General features: G+C 40.2%; 1 protein-coding gene and 1 pseudogene across 4 annotated transcripts in view; both read left to right on the plus strand.

Moving 5' to 3' along the window:
- Positions 1-9,574: 9,574 nt before the first annotated feature.
- LOC118889939 lies at positions 9,575-9,935 on the plus strand (annotated as a pseudogene).
- A 2,685-nt stretch (positions 9,936-12,620) lies between these two features.
- Positions 12,621-20,006, plus strand: part of SPATA7 (spermatogenesis associated 7) — a 34,460-nt gene continuing 27,074 nt past the window's right edge. For 2 of the 4 annotated variants that reach the window (XM_036844228.1, XM_036844229.1), the window contains exons 1-2: positions 12,621-12,797; positions 17,662-17,736. In XM_036844228.1, coding sequence (XP_036700123.1) covers positions 12,779-12,797; positions 17,662-17,736 — 94 coding nt within the window. In that variant the 5' untranslated portion in view covers positions 12,621-12,778. Of the gene's footprint in view, positions 12,798-17,661; positions 17,737-19,657; positions 19,754-20,006 lie in introns of all 4 variants that reach the window. The other 2 variants (XM_036844227.1, XM_036844230.1) reach the window with 2 other exon arrangements.

Consider the following 20,006-nt stretch of genomic DNA (forward strand, 5'->3'; position numbering starts at 1 on the left):
GTTTCTTATAGGTTTAACATAAGATGCCTCACTCCAATCAGTCAAGAAGATACCCAGCAGAATAATTTACTTCCTCACTCTGACACTCTTCCATTTTTATAAAATGGTATTGTCAACAATCTGGATGTTTAAACATGATTTAAGACCATGAATAATTTTCTAAGAACAAAATATCAGTGAAATCACTAACAATAAATCTCCCGTCTTCCATAAGCAGCTTGATAGCATGGGTCCTAAAATAACTCCAAAGTTTTAGAGATTTGGCCTTTGTCAGAACACTAGGAAAATGATACTCTTAAAAAATACCCGTTTTTTTCATGGAATAAGAACTGGAAGCAAAACTTATTGTATTTTAACTCTTTTATTTTAAAGGTCAGGAAACTGAGGCTCAGAGAGGTGTCTTGTTCAAGTTTACACAACTAGTTAACACCATGTAACTCAAGGATTCCCATCTCATGTCTTCATTCTATAATGTTTCCATGCTATCATAAGCCAAATCTTTGGAGATGTTAAAACAATTATTCTGGATGACACCAAGAACAGAGAATACAGTGTGGAAAAGGCAACCTTTATATAAAATTTGAATGTGGGTTTTGTTTATTTCAAGTCAGTTCTCAAATTGCTCATATTAGAAATAATGAAAATACCCATATATATAACAGTAAAAATACTGTTATAATTTCAGTCTAATCCAGGTAGACATTTCGAATTGATTGACTATTCCAAGGGCTCAAAAAAGTTATTTTCTAGAAGAATCCATTTCCATAGTATAGTTTGAAGTCTACAAAAATTCTAATTATGTTTGGCTACGAGTACGTATAACAGTGAGTAACAGAAAACGCCAAAGTTTAGTTTTTTCTGTTATGAAAGTCTGACTCCAGGATTGGTATGAAATGCCACTGTGTCAGGGACTCATGCTCCTTCTAGCTTGTTTCTATGCTGAGCATTGCCTTCATTCCCAGGGCCACTTCATGGTCTGAGATGGCTGCTCCAGGTCCTGCCATCACATCCACATTCCAGCCACTGGAAAGGAGCAAAGGGAAAAAGAAAGGCACATTCTCTGCTTTAAGGACACAGCCCTAGTGTTGCATGCATCTCTTCTACTTTACACACTAACCAAATTTTTGTCATCCTCCTACTTACAAAGGAGGATGAGAATTGTAGTTTGATTCCACGTGGCCCAGCTAAAACTTGGGAGTCCTATTATTATATAAGGGAAAATAGATCGACTATTTGGGATCAAATAGTTGTTTCTGTTATAATTTGTGAGAGAATCTTCTGTTTGTCATATATAAATGAAAACCAACATTCTCAATCACCTGGAAAAGCAAAAAAAAAAAAAAAATTTAAATGACCATGCTGGGAGTTAATGGTGATGTTCTTTTTTGGAACAGGATGGTGTTAAGTGCTTAGTGGAATTTCTTTCCTGGGCTCCCTATACCCAGAACTAAAGACCCAAAATCAGAACAAAAAGTTACAGGTCCCCACATTGTTACTTCTGAGAAATGCCTGTCTTGATGACAGTCAGTGAGAGGCATCATTTCAGCAAAGAGCCTCCTATCCCACTATATTAATTTCCTAGGGCTGCTATAACAAATTTCCACAATCTGGGTAGTTTAAAACAACAAAAGTTTATTCTCTCACAGCTCTGGAGGCTAGAAGTCAGAAATCAGTATTACTGGGCCGAAAGCAGAGTCTCACTACCTCTGGAGGTTCTAGGGGAGAATCCATTCCTTGCCTCTTCTGGCCTCTGGTGGCTGCTGGCATTCCTTGGCTTGTGACTGCATCCCTCCAATCTCTGCTTCTATCTTTACATCATCTTCTCTTTTACTGTCTGAGTGATCTCCCTCTGCCTTCCTCCTATAAGGATACTTGTGATTGTATTTAGGGACCACCTGGATCAGCGATCCCCAATGTTTTTGGCACCAGGGACCGGTTTTGTGGAAGACAATTTTTCCACGAATGGGGTGCGGGGGGGTGGGCGATGGTTTAGGCCGTAATGTGAGCGATGGGGGGCGGCAGGTGAAGCTTAGCTCACTTGCCCCCTGCTCACCTCCTGCCGTGCGGCCCGTTAACATTAACTGTCCGAGGCCCAGGGATTGGGGACCCCTGACCCAGATAATCCAAGTGAATCTCCTCATCTCAAGATCCTTAATTTAACCATTTCTGCAAAGACCCTTTTTCCTTATAAAATAACATTTATAGGATCCAGGGATTAGGACCTGATATCTTTGAGTGGTCATCATTCAGCATACTACATCCACCAACAAGAAAATGTGAGGCTGATTGGAGAAAAAAGAAGTCACCTTTTGGTGGAGGGCATTTCTTATAAGGAGAAGCCATTCCCTGTCTCTCTTCTTTGTCGTCAGGAAAGGAAAAGCTGCTGCTCCCCCCCCCCCCCCCCCCCCCCCGCTCCCACTCCTGGAAACCAAGGGAGGCAGATCCCAAGAGAATCATTCATTGGTGAATTCATAGGTGCCTACAAAAAGGGTATTCTGTAAAGATGCAGACATACAGAATGGACTTGAGGACACGGGGAGGGGGAAGGGTGAGCTGGGACGAAGTGAGAGTGGCATGGACATATATACACTACCAAATGTAAAAATAGATAGCTAGTGGGAAGCAGCCGCATAGCACAGGGAGATCAGCTCGGTGCTTTGTGACCACCTAGAGGGGTGGGATAGGGAGGGTGGGAGGGAGACGCAAGAGGGAGGAGATACGGGGATATATGTATATGTATAGCTGATTCACTTTGTTATAAAGCAGAAACTAACACACCACTGTAAAGCAATTATACTCCAATAAAGATGTTTAACAAAAAAGAAAAGAAAAGAAAAGAAAGGGGTATTCTGATTCCACTCTCTGGTTAAATGTCTGTTAGCCAGTGAATCTGCTCACCTGTCCCTGTGATCCAGGCAGAAGGGAATGAATTAAGGAGACAAGGCAGGATGGAGGGTAGTCAGACAGACAGGGGCATGCACTTCTCCCATAGTTCTAGTTCCCCCCAAATACAGAAAAGGATCCCACACGCACCTGCAAGTCCATGCAACCGGAGTCTGTAGTCTGGCTGGGGATTGCTACAGCAGGGGCCAAACAGGCAGGTGCAGTGAATCAGTGGGGAAGGACGCAGTCAGATGGGATTCATTTGGAGTCAAGTATTGCAGCATATTACCAGCATCTGAGGAAGCTGCTTGGGACTAAAATGCCGTCAGAAGGGCATATTGGAGGTAATTCCCTGGAGGTCCAGTGGTTAGGACGTGTACTTTTACTACCGAGGGCCCGGGTCCAGTCCCTGGTTGGGGAACTAAAATCCCATAAGCCGCACGGTGTGGCCAAAAATATTAAAAGGCATGTTGGAGCCACTACTCCTTCACATTGAGCTCTTAGACGAAGAGCTAGAAGAACAGAGACAGCCATGCAAGAAGAGAGAAATAAAGACATTCCTTCTGCCTCTCCACCTCAGTATCAAAGGAACCAGGACAAGGAGGTAGGGAGAAGGGGTATATAAAAGCTGATAGCATTTTGAGCACAAAATGCTACAAATACGTATTAGATGCTCTGTTAGGACTCACTCATTGCAAGTGCACCTCCAGTACCAGCCCCTGGAGCCCCCAGTCTAGCCAGTTCTGGGAAAGGGGAAGAGAAGAGCCTTAGATCTGACAAAAGGTTACAATTTATTTCAAAAGCAGAACTGAGTCTTAAAAACTGAACGTGCTTTTTATTACCAAAAATGACAAAAAGCTAAAGAACCAGGCCAAAGTGTCTTTAAGAGCCCCTGTGACCCAGTGGGGAAGGGACTTCATTAGAGCACAGGTGAAAACAGTGACTGGGAAAAAAAAAAATTCTTCTATGTTTTTACCCCCAAATGAGTTGAAACTCCCCAATAAGCCAATTGTGTCCTTTAATCAAAATCACATCAGAGAATTAGCCTACGCAAATCTGAATGGATCCTTGTCTATCTAGCCTTTCTCTTTTCCCTGTGGAAGCAGGGATACATTATAATAAGCCAATGCTTCCCTCAAATTCCCAAACTTCAGTCTTTTAAATGCCACCCACGACTTTTGCCATATTGTTACACCATCAGACTATTATTTACTTTATAGTTTTCCTTGGAATTTACTCACTTTTTAAGTTAAACATTTTTAAAGAAAACTAATACCTCAATTATAATTGGAAGGATGGTAGTAATTGCCGTAAATAAGCACAACAAAGGCAAAAAAACGATTCCCTCAAATGCTATGGCCTGAGCTAGAGCTTCAGTACTTGTTAGAAAGAGATATTAGCAAAGGTGAGAGGAGCTAAAACCACACTAGTCTCAAACTGAGACTTTCTTCTTGATGTGCTCAGGAGTGAAATAACTTTCTCCTGGGGCAATTCAAAGTTGGTTAATGGGGCTTCCCTGGTGGTACAGTGGTTAAGAATCTGCCTGCCAATGCAAGGGACACAGGTTCGAGCCCTGGCCCGGGAAGATCCCACATGCCACGGAGCAACTAAGCCCCTGTGCCACTACTACTGGGCCTGTGCTCTAGAGCCCACAAGCCACAACTACTGAGCCCACGTGCTACAACTACTGAAGCCTGCACGCCTAGAGCCTGTGCTCTGCAACAAGAGAAGCCACGACAATGAGAAGCCTGCGCACACAACGAAGCCTGAAGCATGCAACGAAGAGTAGCCCCTGCTCACAGCAACTAGAGAAAGCCCACGCGCAGTAAAGAAGAACCAACACAGCCAAAAATAAAAAAATAATAATAAATAAATAAATTTATTTTTTTTAAAAGTTAGTTAATGATGTGACTGAGACATGAAATGCTAAAACCTCAAATGAGGGGAAGAATTTTCTGGAATATAAAGATACTGTCAGTACACACCTGTCTCCAACATCTTGCTAAGCAGCTTTCACAATTACTTGGGAATTTACACTTAACGTGACGTATTAAAAGATAAGTCTTAGCATTTTAGAGCACGAAATGCTACAAATACGTATTAAATGCTCTGTTAGGACTCACTCATTGCAAGTGACGGCAAAGAATTTATTGGCTCATATAACTTGAAGGCCAGTTCAAATATTCAATACTTCAACCAGAGCTGTATTTGGGGGCTCAAATGATGTCTTCACAGTCTCTCTCTCTCTCTCTCTCTCTCCCCCCCATACCACCCTTCTCTATCTCTTTATCTGTTACACATATGCTTTCCAAATGAAGCAACATAGCTGTCAGCAGCCCAGAACTCTACCCAGCTGAGCAGACCCAGCAGAAAGAATCAGTACCAACAGCTCTAGCAGCTAAGTCCTAGCGAGGACACTGATCAGATGGGATGCTGATGAGGGTTCCGCACCCACCTTTGAACCAATCCCTGAAGCAGCTGGCTGGATATATTCCAGCCAGGCCAGGGTCACGTTCCCCCTTCCTGTGATAACAGAGGGGCAGGAGAAGAGAGGGGCCTGGAAAGGAGAGAGGATCAAGACAGTATTACCCAAAGGACAAGGGATGCATTTCCCATCGGAAGAAAAGGGAAAGGATGCTGGGCAGACACAAATAACAGGTGTCCATAACAAATGCCTTCTTTGTGCCATGCATATTCAATTTGAAAAGAATGTAATAAGTCACTTAATAATAAGAACATTTAAACACAAAAAGAGTAAATGTGTGTTGAATGGCTACTGTCAGTCCTCAGCTCTTGCCACTTCCTTGCACGCCAATCCCAACTTCAACAGTCAGCACCTGCCCCTTATTGCCCAGAGCTTTCTCTGAATACTGAAACCCACCTTACCCGCCCATGGGGAATTAACCACCCACCCCCAGTAGCCCTTAGACAAAGACTGACAGTAGGTGATGGATAAATACCCCAGCTCCCCGACCTTCGGGGAGAATAACCCCGACGTGTCCTGTACTGTTTCACAGAGTTCCTCGTCCACTTGCTTGATAGCATCTCTTTATGGCTTCCTTCCCTTCTCTGTGTCACTTATGTACCCCCTACTGGTGTTTACTGGACGACCTCCTAAATAAACTACCTGTACTTGAATACATGCCTCAGGGTCTGCTTCTGGGGGAACCTAAATTATGGCACCCAGGCACTGTGGAAGGCTATTATATTATCTTGTGTCATTCTCACAACAATCACATGAAGTAGACACTATTATTGTTATTTTGCAGATGAAGACATGCAGCCCTTGGTCAAGGTTGCAGAGCCAAGAAACAGCAGACCCAGGACTCAAAAGTAAGTAGATTCCAACACACATTTAATAGCTATTCTATGTTACCTGACACTTTATAATAGTCCTGTAGATGTCCAGCTTTCAGTGATTCTGTTCAAAGCAGGTAAAACCCAGAGGATCACTGAAGGGGTTGCAAATGACCTGGAGAAGGTAGGGTTGTGTCCTGTAGGTTCTAAGGGGGGAAATGTGAGCTGAAGAGCACGGGCCTTGCACATAGTAGGTGCTCATTAATATTAGTTGAAATAATGTATGGCAGTTTTTAGTTTATAGGGAGAGTCATGAATGTTAGTCTCTTCCGCCATCCTTGCAAAAGGAAAGCTACCCTTTCTGAGGGGTTAATTCTCCAATGAAAAATGATCCTAAACTCCATGTGAATGACAGATTATCTCCGGATTATGGTAAAGTAAACTTCTCCAGGGTAGGAGAAAACTGGGCTCAACTGGGCTCACTTTCATTTTGGAAGAATCATATATGCTGGTATTTTAGAAAAATGTATGACTTTATAATATACATATTTGCATTTCTCTCAGACAGCTTAAGTACAGGTTTGCCTAAGACAAAGGACTTAAGCAAATTCTCATTTACCTTTTCCATTTATGTGTTCATGATTGCACAATAAAAGAAATTTTCTATTGTTTTAGGTAGTACATGCATAAAAGAGCAAACATACATAATGAAATGTCACTGAGATAATTGTCTGGTTATCTGCCTGTTTCTTGATTTAGTGGAATGAGCACTAAATCTGGAGTCAGAAAGCTGAGTTGCATGGGCTAATTATGTGCTCTGGGCTCTAGCAGTCTTTTCTGCAAGATGAAGCTCTTGGCTTGGTGATTACTGGCATCCTTCCAGCCCCCCCCATTCTCTGACATACAAGGAAAAATATTTGTCTACTGCCAGCCTTGTTTAGAAAGTAAATTAATAAGACTCAGTGCATCACTTATTCTACCTTATATGTCCAGTTATCTTACGTAAGGCTCCACTCTGCATGTTGTAAAGGAAATCTTTACAACAGAGGAAATCTTTCTGTGCCCAGCCCATGACCAAAGTTTCTAGACTGTGGCTTCACTATGGGAAAGGTCTCCTGTATTCATTTCTTGACTCATAATGTTTTTCTTTAAAGTTGCCTATGGGTATAAACTTCAGTGGACACAATGTTACATAACAAGAAGCTGTTTTCATTACATATTTTCATAATGTTGGAGAATTTCGATTTTTGTTTTAAAACACGAAACACAATGAACACTGAACAGTTGTTTGCAGAGCAGGAAATGGAAGGACTCAAAGAACGTAAGAGAAACCTTACATTTCAGCCAATCAAGTCAGAGATTGAGCGTGTCTGACGGGGTCAGTAACCCATCCCCATCTCCATTGTCTAAGCTTATTTGCTCAAAATTATAAAGAAATAATTAATGCAATCTAAATTTAAATATTCCCGAATGTCCTTCATTTCTGTCTTTCATTTTGTCTGGAGTGGAGATTGAATCCCTTAGGAAAACTAGGTAGGGCATTAAAAAAGGATGCTTTTCATTGGTGGCTTACAAACTCAGTTTTTTTTTAACTGATTTTATGTGGCTATTTGTGATTCATAGATGCACCTATAGGAGCTTTATTGCAACTTCCCAGAAATCCACTAATCGTTAGAACTCCAAACTGTATTTTTTTAACTGAAAGAAATAATATCAGGATAAACTAACAGCTCGGTTATGTTTTTTGCTTTGCTTTCTTTTTAATGGTGAAGCCACTTGTAAACAGAGAATGCATTAGGTGGAGATGATCAAAACTTCAGTCTGAGCCTCCACCCAGATATATTGTGTGCAACTGATTGGCAGTGGAAAAATAGATACAATGTTCTTCTTAAGCTATAGGGACAGGTTACTTAGTAACCATAGAATGTTTAAGTTCTGTTCACAGAGACTTCTTCTCTTAATTGGACAAAAAGATTTAAGGAACACAGCTGGGGAGAAATTGGAGCTCTGGAGGACTATTACAGTTACTAGCTGGCTTAATATCTGCAATTCTGGCAGCCTTTCCAAAGGGTCACGATATGAGTGATTCTTTTCTTAGTAACAAGAAGCCAGCTAAGCTACCTCCAGAGTCATAATTTTGTGCTCTTTTAAAATATAGGAAAAATGAAAATAAAGTGTGGAATGGAGTGTAAAAAGTGCAGTGAACTCTGTGGTGTTACAGCTCTGATAAATTTCTATGGACAAGATGATATTTGTGTACAGATATCAGAGTTCTTTTTCTTATGAGAACTCAAAATGGTCATTTGGGATCAGTTTATCCTATTATCACTCTTTTTTTGTCTATCTGTCCTTTTTTCTATCTGTTAAGCACATGTTGCTTTATAGAGAATTATGGTCATTCCTGTTCTCTCCAGCTTTAACAATAAAATTAAGAAAAATCAAGTTATAGGTTGACAATGATGAAGATTTTTTTATTCATGAAGGGCCTTCAGATAATACAGTAATTTCCTGTGCTCAAGAAAGAACTCGGTATATGTGTCACTATTTTTGGAGAAGCTCTACCTTGAAGTCATGTTTCAAAATGCTTTTCACTCCTTACACTCCTTGAGTAAGATTTGTAAGTTAATATTTCCTCCTATGGCTTGATTGTCTTCCTCATAGAGATGCAGCTTAAAACTTTCCTAAAGCCCCCTCTAGTGACAAACAGCAAATTAATCCATTACTTCATAACATGCTAATACCGCCAAGCTCTGAAGTTCCATTTTCTCATTTACTTATTAGATGAATGAATAGCTACAGTATTTTGATTGGAGAATGACTGAGAAATAGTCAATAGCTCAAATTTCCAAGGTTTCCACCAAAACCTAAGGGATTTTGTTTTGAGACTGTGGCCAACATATAGGGCACATTCATCATTTAATTTCATTTCTTTTCTCTGCCCTGATAGGTATGCCTTAAAAAAAATTCCCTAAAAAAGTCCTTCATTTTTGTCCTTCAGGGACTTTAAAGATGAAAATATGTTCATAATTAGCCATTGAATGGGAAAAGATTATCTTGGCCTTTATCTCTTGGTGCTTTCACTGCATTTACTGGATAATTTTTATTGATGATACTGAGCATGGCCAAGCAGACAAATATAAATTCCAGGAATCCTCTGAATTATACAAGTAATGGTAATCTATAAAGATATAGATTAAATGTAAATGTAATAATATGTTTTAAAATAATATATAATAAAATAGAATAAACAAACTATATAGTATATGTATTAGGCTATATTTTATGGTATGTAATAATACATAGTTTATTTTATTTATATCCCCATTTCCAAAGGGCTTCAAACTCATCTAATTAAAAATAGGCTTGATTAGGGGCAAAGGCACCGACCGTCCCCATGGCGGCTGTGCTGGAGCCCGGGGAGCCCAGGAAGGGGAAGCCGTTTAAGCTCCTAGGAATTTTAGATGTTGAAAACATTCCCTATGCACGGGATTCGATATTATACGGTTCATTAGGATCTGTTGAGGCTGGCTTTGGACATTTTTTGTTAACCAGTAGAATTAGAAGATCATGTTGGAGTGGGAGGATTTATCTTGGTGACTTTAGGATGCTGGTTCCATTGTAGGTATAATTATGCAAAGCTAAGAATCCAGGAAAGACTTGCCAGAGAAGGAATTAAAAACAAGATTTTATATGAAAGTATCCACCTTGATCCTGAAAGAAAACAAATCAACGGTGGCGGCGGCAGCAGCAATTGAGCAGTCTTGAGCTTAGAAAACCTGGATACAACTTACTTCAGTGTGAACAAAGCTGAGATCAACTACAGAAAGCATTTTATGTACCATAAGAAGTCTTTCAATCAAGTAAAGAAAGTATGTGTAAGTTGCAGTCTTTTTTACACGTGTATGAATATTTACAAACTTATTCTGGCCCTGTATCTGCTGTCAGTATAACACATAGTGGACTCGTACTTAAAATAAACCTCATGTTTAACATGCTTAAAAAAATAGGCTTGATTAAACCATTAAATAAGAGTAGAAGAATAAAAGCCACCTGCCTAATAAAGGGAATTAAAGAGATAAATAGAAAAATAGGCTATGAATATTTATTGCAACTGAACACAAGTCTTAGTTTTGAGCTGACAAGCTAAGACAAAAAGAAGAAACTCAATAATAAAAGTAAACATAGCAACGCATTAAGGGAGAAAATTGTTTTCCTTCTAAAATACAGATATACAAGCTTCCAGATATCAATAACAAAAATGTACCATTGGAATAATTTCTTAACAATGAGAAATTCATGTTTAAATACTCAACAAAAGGTCTTCAGGAATGTCTATTCTCCAAGACAATTGCAGCTGGTGGTGATTCCCCAGTGGAAGCGTGTTCCTGGAAGCTAAATCTACAATAAATCCATATTAGCTGCATGCATCTGCCTACGATCATGGGTTATCTCCTGGGTACAGCAACCAGAAAGGATCTTCCCTCTCTTCTTTATACACATAGAGTGAAGGCCAAGGACAAATTAAATTGCGCTTATGATAATATGTTCTCTGCTAAAATTGGAGAGAAAAAGACCCTATTGTCCACTTCTTGAAAGAATTGGAATAAAATACTTAAAAGAAAAATAATGAAATGAGGATGGCTTCAGCTGAAGTTGGATAGCAAGCAATATAGTCTTCAGAACCCTCTCCCACTTTGCTGTCCTCGCTTAATCGTGGAGCCCCTTTCCTATCTGAAACTAAAATTTACCTTTGATACCCAAAATCTACTTTCACAAGAGAAGCTGGCATCACCTCTGTGTGAGTCAAGTCACTGTGTTGCTTCTCCCAGGGGCGTGTGCCCTTTATGTTTTGGTTCTAATTCAATCTAACAAATGCTTACTGGAGGCCTATTATATGCAAGATATTTTCCAGAGGCTAGTAGTGGAACAAAAGGTTTCATGTTTTTAGACAGGGATTTCAAGCATTAATGAGTAGGTAGGCAAGAGTGTTTTTGTTCTCTGGGTAACACCTGACTCTCTACCCCTGCACCCTTCTAAATGACCTCTGCTGTTGGGGGCCACAGAACCATCACACACACTTCCACATTTCTCAGATTTTGAATCTCATTTTCTCCTTTCCCTAGAGTCTTGGAGAATCAGGAGTTCAGATGAATTTCTGGCTTATTCCCCTTTCCTTTTCATAGTGTTCCTGACTTACTCCCTTATGCCTGAATTTCCTGATACCCAAGTTCTTCCGAGACAAAAGTCTTAGAAGAGAGAAAACTTTTATTTTCTGAACATCTCATTTTGCCAGGCACTGTATGTGTTAATCCTTACAACTACAAAGTTAGTAGCATCTCTTACATCTTAGAAAAGAGGGGCTTGAGGCTTGGAGAGTTTTGGAAACTAATTCAAGAAATTTAGGAACTAACTGTGGCAAAAAACTCACAATTAAGTTCCACATATCTGACTCCAAAGCCAGTACTTTTTCCATTACAGCGGAGGTTGGGGGCAGCTGTTTGTGTGTGTGTGTGTGTGTGTGTGTGTGTGTGTGTGTGTGTGCGCGCGCGCGATTTTGCCTCTCAGGGGAACTTTGGCAACAGCTGGAGACATTTTTTGTCACAACCAGGGGTGGAGTGGGTGGGTTGCTACTGGCATGCAGTGCATAGAGGCCAGGGGTGCTGCTAAACATCCTACAGCGCACAGGACAGCGCCCCCCCGACAGAGAATTATGAATCCAGCCCAAAATGTCAATAGAGCTGCTGCTGAGAAGCGACACATTACCATGCTCCCCGCCCCATTCTGTTCTTCTTTCCAAGGATTCAAAAGTAACTGCTTCAAAATTAAACAAATTCTTCAAAGTCACGGATAAATCAACGCCTTGTTCATGTTGCAACTCTCTTCCATCATAAAGGAAAACACATTGGTGCGTTAAGATAAAAAAGAGGCGGAGGGGGGTGGTGGAAGAGGAGGGAGGAAGCTCAGTAAGCAGAAAGGAAATGCAAACTGATTATTGGGGTTAAGAATTAAGATATAAATATGTAGATGTTTTTCATCCCCAGGATTTTCACTAATCCAAATGTTCACGTACTGCTTGGAAATTTAATTATTTGGAACTGGTTAAATGTTACCCTGACCTCAACCAACAATTGACTTTGATTTCCTTCCGGGACCCAAGGGACATGGATGCCAGATGAGACTACCATCTCTTCCCGCTCTTCCTGCAGGGATGAGGCCTGCCAGGTGCTGGTGGCTCGACTCCTGACAGGCGGCCGCTCTGTGGACTACTGGCAGAGATCCAGAGCAACAGACTGACGCTTGGGGCTCTTTCCCCGCCCAGTCCGTCCACCCTCGCATCCTCTGCGGCGCGCCCGCCCTCTCCGGGTACCCCCGGGGGCGGGGCTGCGGGGCCGCGGGAGCGCACGTCCCTGCGCCGTGACGTCACAATCCCGGCGCCTTGGAACCCGCACTTAGCAGCCCGCTTTGCGTCAGTCTCCAGCCCCTGCCGCTGCCCTCGGGCTCTTTCTCGCCAAACGTCTGCTGCGGGGGCTGGCCCGGCCCCGGGAAGGACCAAAGGGGACCCAGAGTGTCCCCACGGCGGCTGCAAGAGGATCTAAGCATGGATGGCAGCCGGAGAGGTAAAGGGCAGCTGTCGCGGGCGACCGCCATCTCGCGTCGGCCCGCTCTCCGACCCTCGGGTCTGGGGTCCGGGTAAGGGGCCGCGCGGGTCGAGGCCGCGCGCTGGGCGCTCCCCGACCCCTGCTTAGTCGCCGGTGTTGACCCGAGTGTTGCCCCGAGCTGCCCAGGCCTCTCGCCCGGGATGAAGCCCTGCTTGCGGGGTTCACAGGTCCACTTCTTGCTCAGAATTTGTTGCCCTGACTCCAGGAGGCCCTGTCCCCTGAATTCGGGGTCGGAGGCAGAGGAACCAAATGTGGTCTTTGGAGTCAGACCTCCCTGGGCCCAAAATTAAGCCCCGCTGCACTCCCGAGGGGTGAGCCTCAGTTTCCTCATCTCGAACCATAAACATTGGGTGGTGGTAAAAACACCCATGGTTTTTTTTTTTACATTAAATGGGTAAAAACACCCATTTAATCTTGAGGATTAAATGCAGATAATACATACAAAGTTCCTGGCACATTGTAAGTGCTCAGTAAATACAAAATCCTTCATACGGTAACCCCGTCCCCGCCCCCCCGCAAAAAATACACCATTGAGTAACCCAGGGATTCTCTCACTTTTGTGCAAATAGGAATCACCTAGGAATCTTGTTAAAATGCTGGTTATGATTCAGTAAGTCTGATGGGGGGGTGAGATTTTGCATTTCTAATAAGCTTCCAAATGATGCAGGGTTGCTGGCTACAGTTTTAGGAGCAAAGGACTAATCCATAGTCACTATATATACCTGCCCTTGACTGAATACTCTGGGTTAAAATGGACATCACTGTGGAACAATTGGAGCCATATAATTGTAAATCTCTAGGAGTCTGCCCAGTCCAAATAATCTGCATCTTCACACTTTCTGAGCGAAGCAGATAAGGCAATCTTCAGACCTCTTCTCCCAATTCAGTGTTCTTATCTATTTAAACTGTACCTTTAAACCAAGCTGCTAGATGGTTCCTTGCAACAAGTCTTGCTTTGAATACAAGTGCGCCTCTATTATGTAATCATTGATCAAAATAAGTGCTGTTCTAAATGTAGGAGATAACTATTTATTGATCACCAAACTGTATACTCTGACACCTTGCCACCTGAGTTCCAGAAAAAGCAAACGAAAGTGCTGTTAATGGTTTTCAGAAGTTTTACCACATAGGCTATCATTACTCATGCTGTGTACCAGAAACTATTCCCAAGTTAACGGTTTTTAATCCACAGAACATCTTGTACATAGGTATTCTCATTTCACAGTGAAGAAACTAAAAGATCATAAGTAACTTGCCAAGGTCACAGTAAGTGGCACAACAGGCTTTGAATCCAGGTGTGATGAATGTGAAACCCTAGAGCCATTGTTTTACTTAACTATCCCATGGTAGAAGTGGGAGCATGGGAAAGGATATATGTAAAATTTAGAATATAATAGACTTAGTAAGACTTAGTAAGTGTCAGTATTTATTAATTAAATTATTTTTAAAGTCAGGCTCATGTCAAAATGTAAAAAGGTTTCTATTTTTATAACTTACCCAATTTAATTAGCTTCATTTTTAGGACATTATATAATATATAGTATCAAACATCGTTTTTTATTTTGAGTTTTTAAGCAAAAGGTAATATTCAACAGAGATCTAGGGTAGTCAGTTCTCCTATACCATAATTATTAATAGGAAACCATAAGTAATTTTAGCCAGAGCTAAAATACTTAATTTTAACTGAAAGTATTGCACTTTCTAAATTTCTTTGATTTCATTAACAGGTTACCTTTGATTCTTTCAAGAGCACAAGATAGTAAGACATCTAACATTATAATTTATTTATCTTTTGTCATTTATTCTTTCTGACATTGTGCTCTCTAACTTCTCTAGATATACCTGCTTTTTCTTTTTCTGTGAACTGAAGGGAAACACACATACATTAGAAAGGAATTTGGAGGGAATAAACTGCATACAGGAAGTAAACTACATACTTCTTAGCCTGTTTCATATGATATAGTAGCTTGGAGCATGGTTTGAGTCCTAAGCAATTTATATTTATCAAGATAGTGTAATGGTTGACTCAGAAGCCAGACTGCCTAGGTTCAGACCCAAAATCTGTCACACAGTAGTTGTGTAATCTTGGGGAAATTACATGCTTTACCTCCTTGTGCTTCATCTATAAAGTAGGGATAATGATAGTACCTCTCATAGGATTGTTGTAAGGATTAAGTGAATTTGTTTCTACAAAATGCTTAGGGGGCTTCCCTGGTGGCGCAGTGGTTGAGAGTCTGCCTGCCAATGCAGGGGACACGGGTTCGAGCCCTGGTCCGGGAAGATCCCACATGCTGCGGAGCAGCTGGGCCCGTGAGCCACAATTACTGAGCCTGCGCGTCTGGAGCCTGTGCTCCGCAACAAGAGAGGCCGCGATAGTGAGAGGCCCGCGCACCGCGATGAAGAGTGGCCCCCGCTCGCCGAAACTGGAGAAAGCCCTCGCACAGAAACGAAGACCCAACAGAGCCAAAAATAAATAAGATTAAAAAAAAAAAAAAAGCTTTAAAAAAAAAAAATGCTTAGAACAGTGCCAGGCACAGTTAGCAGTATTCAGTAAGTTAGCATTTGACTACAAGTGAAGAAGCCCAACTCAAGCTGGCTTAAGCTAAAATAGGATTTTTTGAGTTCATGTACAGAATAGGCTAGGGAGGGTAGAGCTTCAAACATGGTTAGATCCCGATACTCAGACGATGTTACCAGGGATCTCATTTGGTCTTGGTTACACTTTCCTCTGTGTAGGCTTCGTTCTCAGACAGGTTCCCATTGTGTTGTGCAAGATGGCCACCAGTAGTGCCAGGCTTATTTATGTTCTAGGAATTTCCTAATAGTTCCAGTAAAAGCCCCATGATTATGTTTCATTGGCTGGACTTGGGTCACATAGTCATTCGTGATTCAGTCGACATTACTGGCCAGTTTGGGGTGATATGCCCACCTCTGAGCAGTGGGATCCACTTGAACCAGCTGGGCTAAGAGAGGGGGGGAGTGGTTCCCCAAGCAGGTTGCTGTCCTATTTCCAGATAAAGGGGCATTGGATTCTGGGCAGGCAAAAAGTCAACACTTTTTTCCCTCTGGAGAAATCAAGTTTGCTTGAGAGTTTGTTGATTAGTTTGCTCTTTTTACGTTTAGTCTCTCTCTCCAGGCAAAAACGATGCTAATTTCATGACTGTCTTCATTACCAGGTCAAGTGGTATCACCTTGACTTCTCTTGTCCTAAATAAGTTAATTTTTTTCCTTCTTGCTCTCTGGCCTATGATGTAGAAGGAGCTTCTTGGGTATTCTGATCTCAGATTTTTTGTTTTAGTCTGTTCTGGCAGGCTTTGTTCTCTGATCCTGGATTTTAGTTCTACTATCTCGATACCTCTTTTTCTATTTTCAAACATCATATTTCTTCCAGACTTTGTGTCTTCTCCACACCTTTATAGCTTATAAAAGCCCACCTGATAGCAGACTGGCCATTTTACCCACTTAAAAAATGTCTTGGGGAGGGAGATGCAAGAGGGAAGAGATACGGGAACATATGTATATGTATAACTGATTCACTTTGTTATAAAGCAGAAACTAACACACCATTGTAAAGCAATTATACTCCAATAAAGCTGTTAAAAAAAAAAAAAACATGTCTTGGGATACACTATATTTTGCATGATAAATTCCATTAAACTCTGTAACTCAGCCTTCCTATCTTGGAGGTTACACCTCAAAACACAATCACTTTTTCGGGAGAGAAGTTATTTTGTGATAAAGTATATATCTAGTTTTCTGACAGCCTATCTGGTCTGAAACATGAGACACTGACTTTAGGGGACATAGTGAGTTTTCCATCACTAGAGGTGCTTTTAAATATAAGATGTTTAGGGACTTCCCTGGTGGCTCAGTGGTTAAGAATCCACCTGCCAGTGCAGGGGACACGGGTTCGAGCCATGGTTGGGGAAGATCCCACATGCTGCGGAGCAGCTAACCCCGTGGGCTACAACTACTGAACCTGCGCTCTAGAGCCCACGAGCCACAACTGCTGAGCCCACGTGCCACAACTAGTGAAGCCCGGGTGCCTAGAGTCCATGCTCTGCAACAAGAGAAGCCACTGCAGTGAGAAGCCCACGCACCGCAACAAAGAGTAGCCCCTGCTCGCCACAACTAGAGAAAGCCCACGGGCAGCAACGAAGACTCAACACAGCCATGAATAAATAAATAATGAATGAATGAATGAATAAATGAATAAATAAATAAATTTATGAATATAAGATGTTTAGATAGAATCCAAGCAAGAGGATAAGTGGGTTGAACTAGATGAACCTTAAGACATCTTTAATCATTAAGTTCTGATTCTGACATTTTTATATACTTATATATAATAATATTATACTGTATAATTTATAATTTACCAAATTACTTTGTGAGAAGATTACTTAAAATTATTTTTAAGGACAGACCAGCCTATGATTAACTGAAATAGTTAATCATATGTATCAACTGAAAATCTAGTTGTGTTCTATCTCAAAATCATTTAAAAACCAGTAGGTCAGTGATTTACTGAATAAAGTCAGTATATATCAAATAACATAATTAATGTGTTTATCATTTTATCCAGTGAAACTTAAGCCTCAAGGCACACCTGTTTTGAATATTACTTATTTTCTTAAAAGAGAAAGCCTTTTATCTATGGCCGCCGAATTTTTGTGTGATATATCATTGCTGGTTAGTAATATGATTGAATAAAATTTTAAACAATTTTGGTAAAGATAAATTTATTATTTTTTATGTGTTCAGTAGTGTCTTTGTGAAAGTTGTGTTTCATTTATCCTAATTCATGTTTTTTTGTTAAAAGTCAGAGCAACCTCTGTCCTCCCCAGATATGGTCCACCCTGCCTATTTAAAGGACACTTGAGCACCAAAAGTAATGGTAAGTGAGGTACTTATAATGGTAAAAGATTGTTAAAAGACTGACCAAGTGTGTTTCCTTTATTTGTAAATTATATATAACATGAAAAAATACTTCATTTAATCAATATTTGAACTTCATATTATCAATTACAATTACATATGATAGGAATTCTTGAGATTAGAGAATTTAGGAGCCCATCGTGCCCTGCATGTGGACCTCACTACCTTGTGCTCCCTGCTGCAGGTCCAGCCCAGCTCTTCTCTTTGCTGGCCGACCACCCTGGCTGGAGGCATGCCTTCCTTGTTAAAATGGTGATTAGCAGATTGTTAAAGACACATCACTGAAAAGGAAAAGCTGTGCAGAGGAAAAGAGCCCTTGAAAAATGCATTTTGTATCAGGAGCAAACACTTACCCAACTGGGCCTCTTTATCCAATTGGCCTTCTAGATCCTATGAAAACGGAATCTGTATTCTTTAGATGTTTTCACGTTTTAAAGCCTTTAAACTAAATTTTAATGTACATTTAAAGTATTTTTATAATTATAGCTTAAAATGTTTAAGCCTGGGTTTTTAGGCAAAATACTAATTGAAAGTCTTTCTTTCCTTATTTACATGAAAAATCCTCTATGCTGATCCTCCAAATGTGAAAGAAGAATCATTTTCCGTTACCTCATTTATTTCTTTGTAATAAAGCATATATACACATAGAGGCAGAATCATAAACTTTGAAAATCCATTTTTAAATAAAAATTTTGAACTAGTTTTAAAAGATACATGCAGGATGAAGAACAATATGTCGTATACTAACTTTTTTTTAAAGAATATATGTGCAGAGCTGGTATAGGAATAGTGATTGTAAGTATGAGGTTGTCTTGGTTCACATCTAAACTGCATTCTTTATCAGCTGTGTGACCTTGAAGACCTTACTCACATCTCTGCCTCAGTTTCCACGTCTATTAAATGGTGATAATAATGACTAAATGAGTTTTTACAGGTAAAGAGCTTACAGCAATATATGCATGGTACCTATTCAATAAATGTTTTTAGTAGTAGTTGTAGTATTAGTGTCAAGATTATCATTATTGTATATACTTTTGTTATGCATAGAATTTCCTTGGAAGGATACATTAAAAAAGTAGCAGAGTATACTTCTGGGAGAGGAGACTAGGGGTCAGGGCAGGAAATTCACTTATTTTTCAATGTGTCCATGCCATTTTAGCTATAATTTTTAACCACATGCATGTATTACTTCTCAAAAACTTTTTAATATTTAAAAAAGTTATGCCTACATTCGCATTTTATACATTTATACTCATATATACATGCTTAATTCTAAGATTTCTTTTAACAGTTTAGATGAGGTCAAGAAGTTTAATGTCATCCAATTTCTTTGTAATTATACTTGTCTTAAGATAGTCCTAATACTTCAAAAAGAATGCAGTAAACCGATTTGTAGGTCTCGTTTTCAGATATAAAATTAGAAGTTTGCATCTCAGAATAGAATCTTTGCCTAGAGTTTCGGAGTTTGGGATTTGTTTGATTTCCCAGACTCCATGTATTCAAGTGTTAACAATGGTAACATTATTTTATCATCAGGCAAGCAGCTAAACATTTTTAGTTATGAGATTGAGAGCTGTCGATAAGAAATAGTTTTGTAGATGTAATGGTAGATTATATTTCTCAATCTCTTCCCAAAACTCTCAGGCTTGTAAAACTTATTCCTAGAGAGGTTTGAACCCAAAGTAGTGAATAGCTCATCAGTTATCAGTGCAAGGTGACAGCTAGCACATATTCAGCATCACAGATATAATGTCAGTATCTCCATGGTTAAACTTCAGAACATTTTATAAAAAGGAGCTTAATAATCAGTAACTTGTTTATCTCATGATGACTTTTATATTAATTTTAAATATAATGATTAAATATGTTTTAATTTTTAGCTTTTTGCACTGACTCCTCCTCTCTCAGACTAAGTACCCTCCAACTGGTCAAGAATCACATGGCTGTTCACTATAATAAAATCCTTTCAGCCAAAGGTAAAAACGTGCAAATGTTAACTTTCTGTACCCAATTTAAACCCTTCTCAGCTTCACTTCTAATTAGTGTAAATCTGTAGCAAAAATGAATACATTATATACCCATGGGTTTGTGTTTGGTGTAGTAAGATACCAACCACAGACTCTATATACCTAGCAAATTCGGAATGCCATTTTTATTAACTGTATTTGAATGTGATATCTGTGTTGTTTCATTTTACCTGTTATTCCTAATATATTTTTGCAATTAGAT

Source organism: Balaenoptera musculus, chromosome 2, assembly GCF_009873245.2.
Source record: "Balaenoptera musculus isolate JJ_BM4_2016_0621 chromosome 2, mBalMus1.pri.v3, whole genome shotgun sequence".
In the NCBI taxonomy this organism is placed as follows: Eukaryota; Metazoa; Chordata; class Mammalia; order Artiodactyla; family Balaenopteridae; genus Balaenoptera; species Balaenoptera musculus.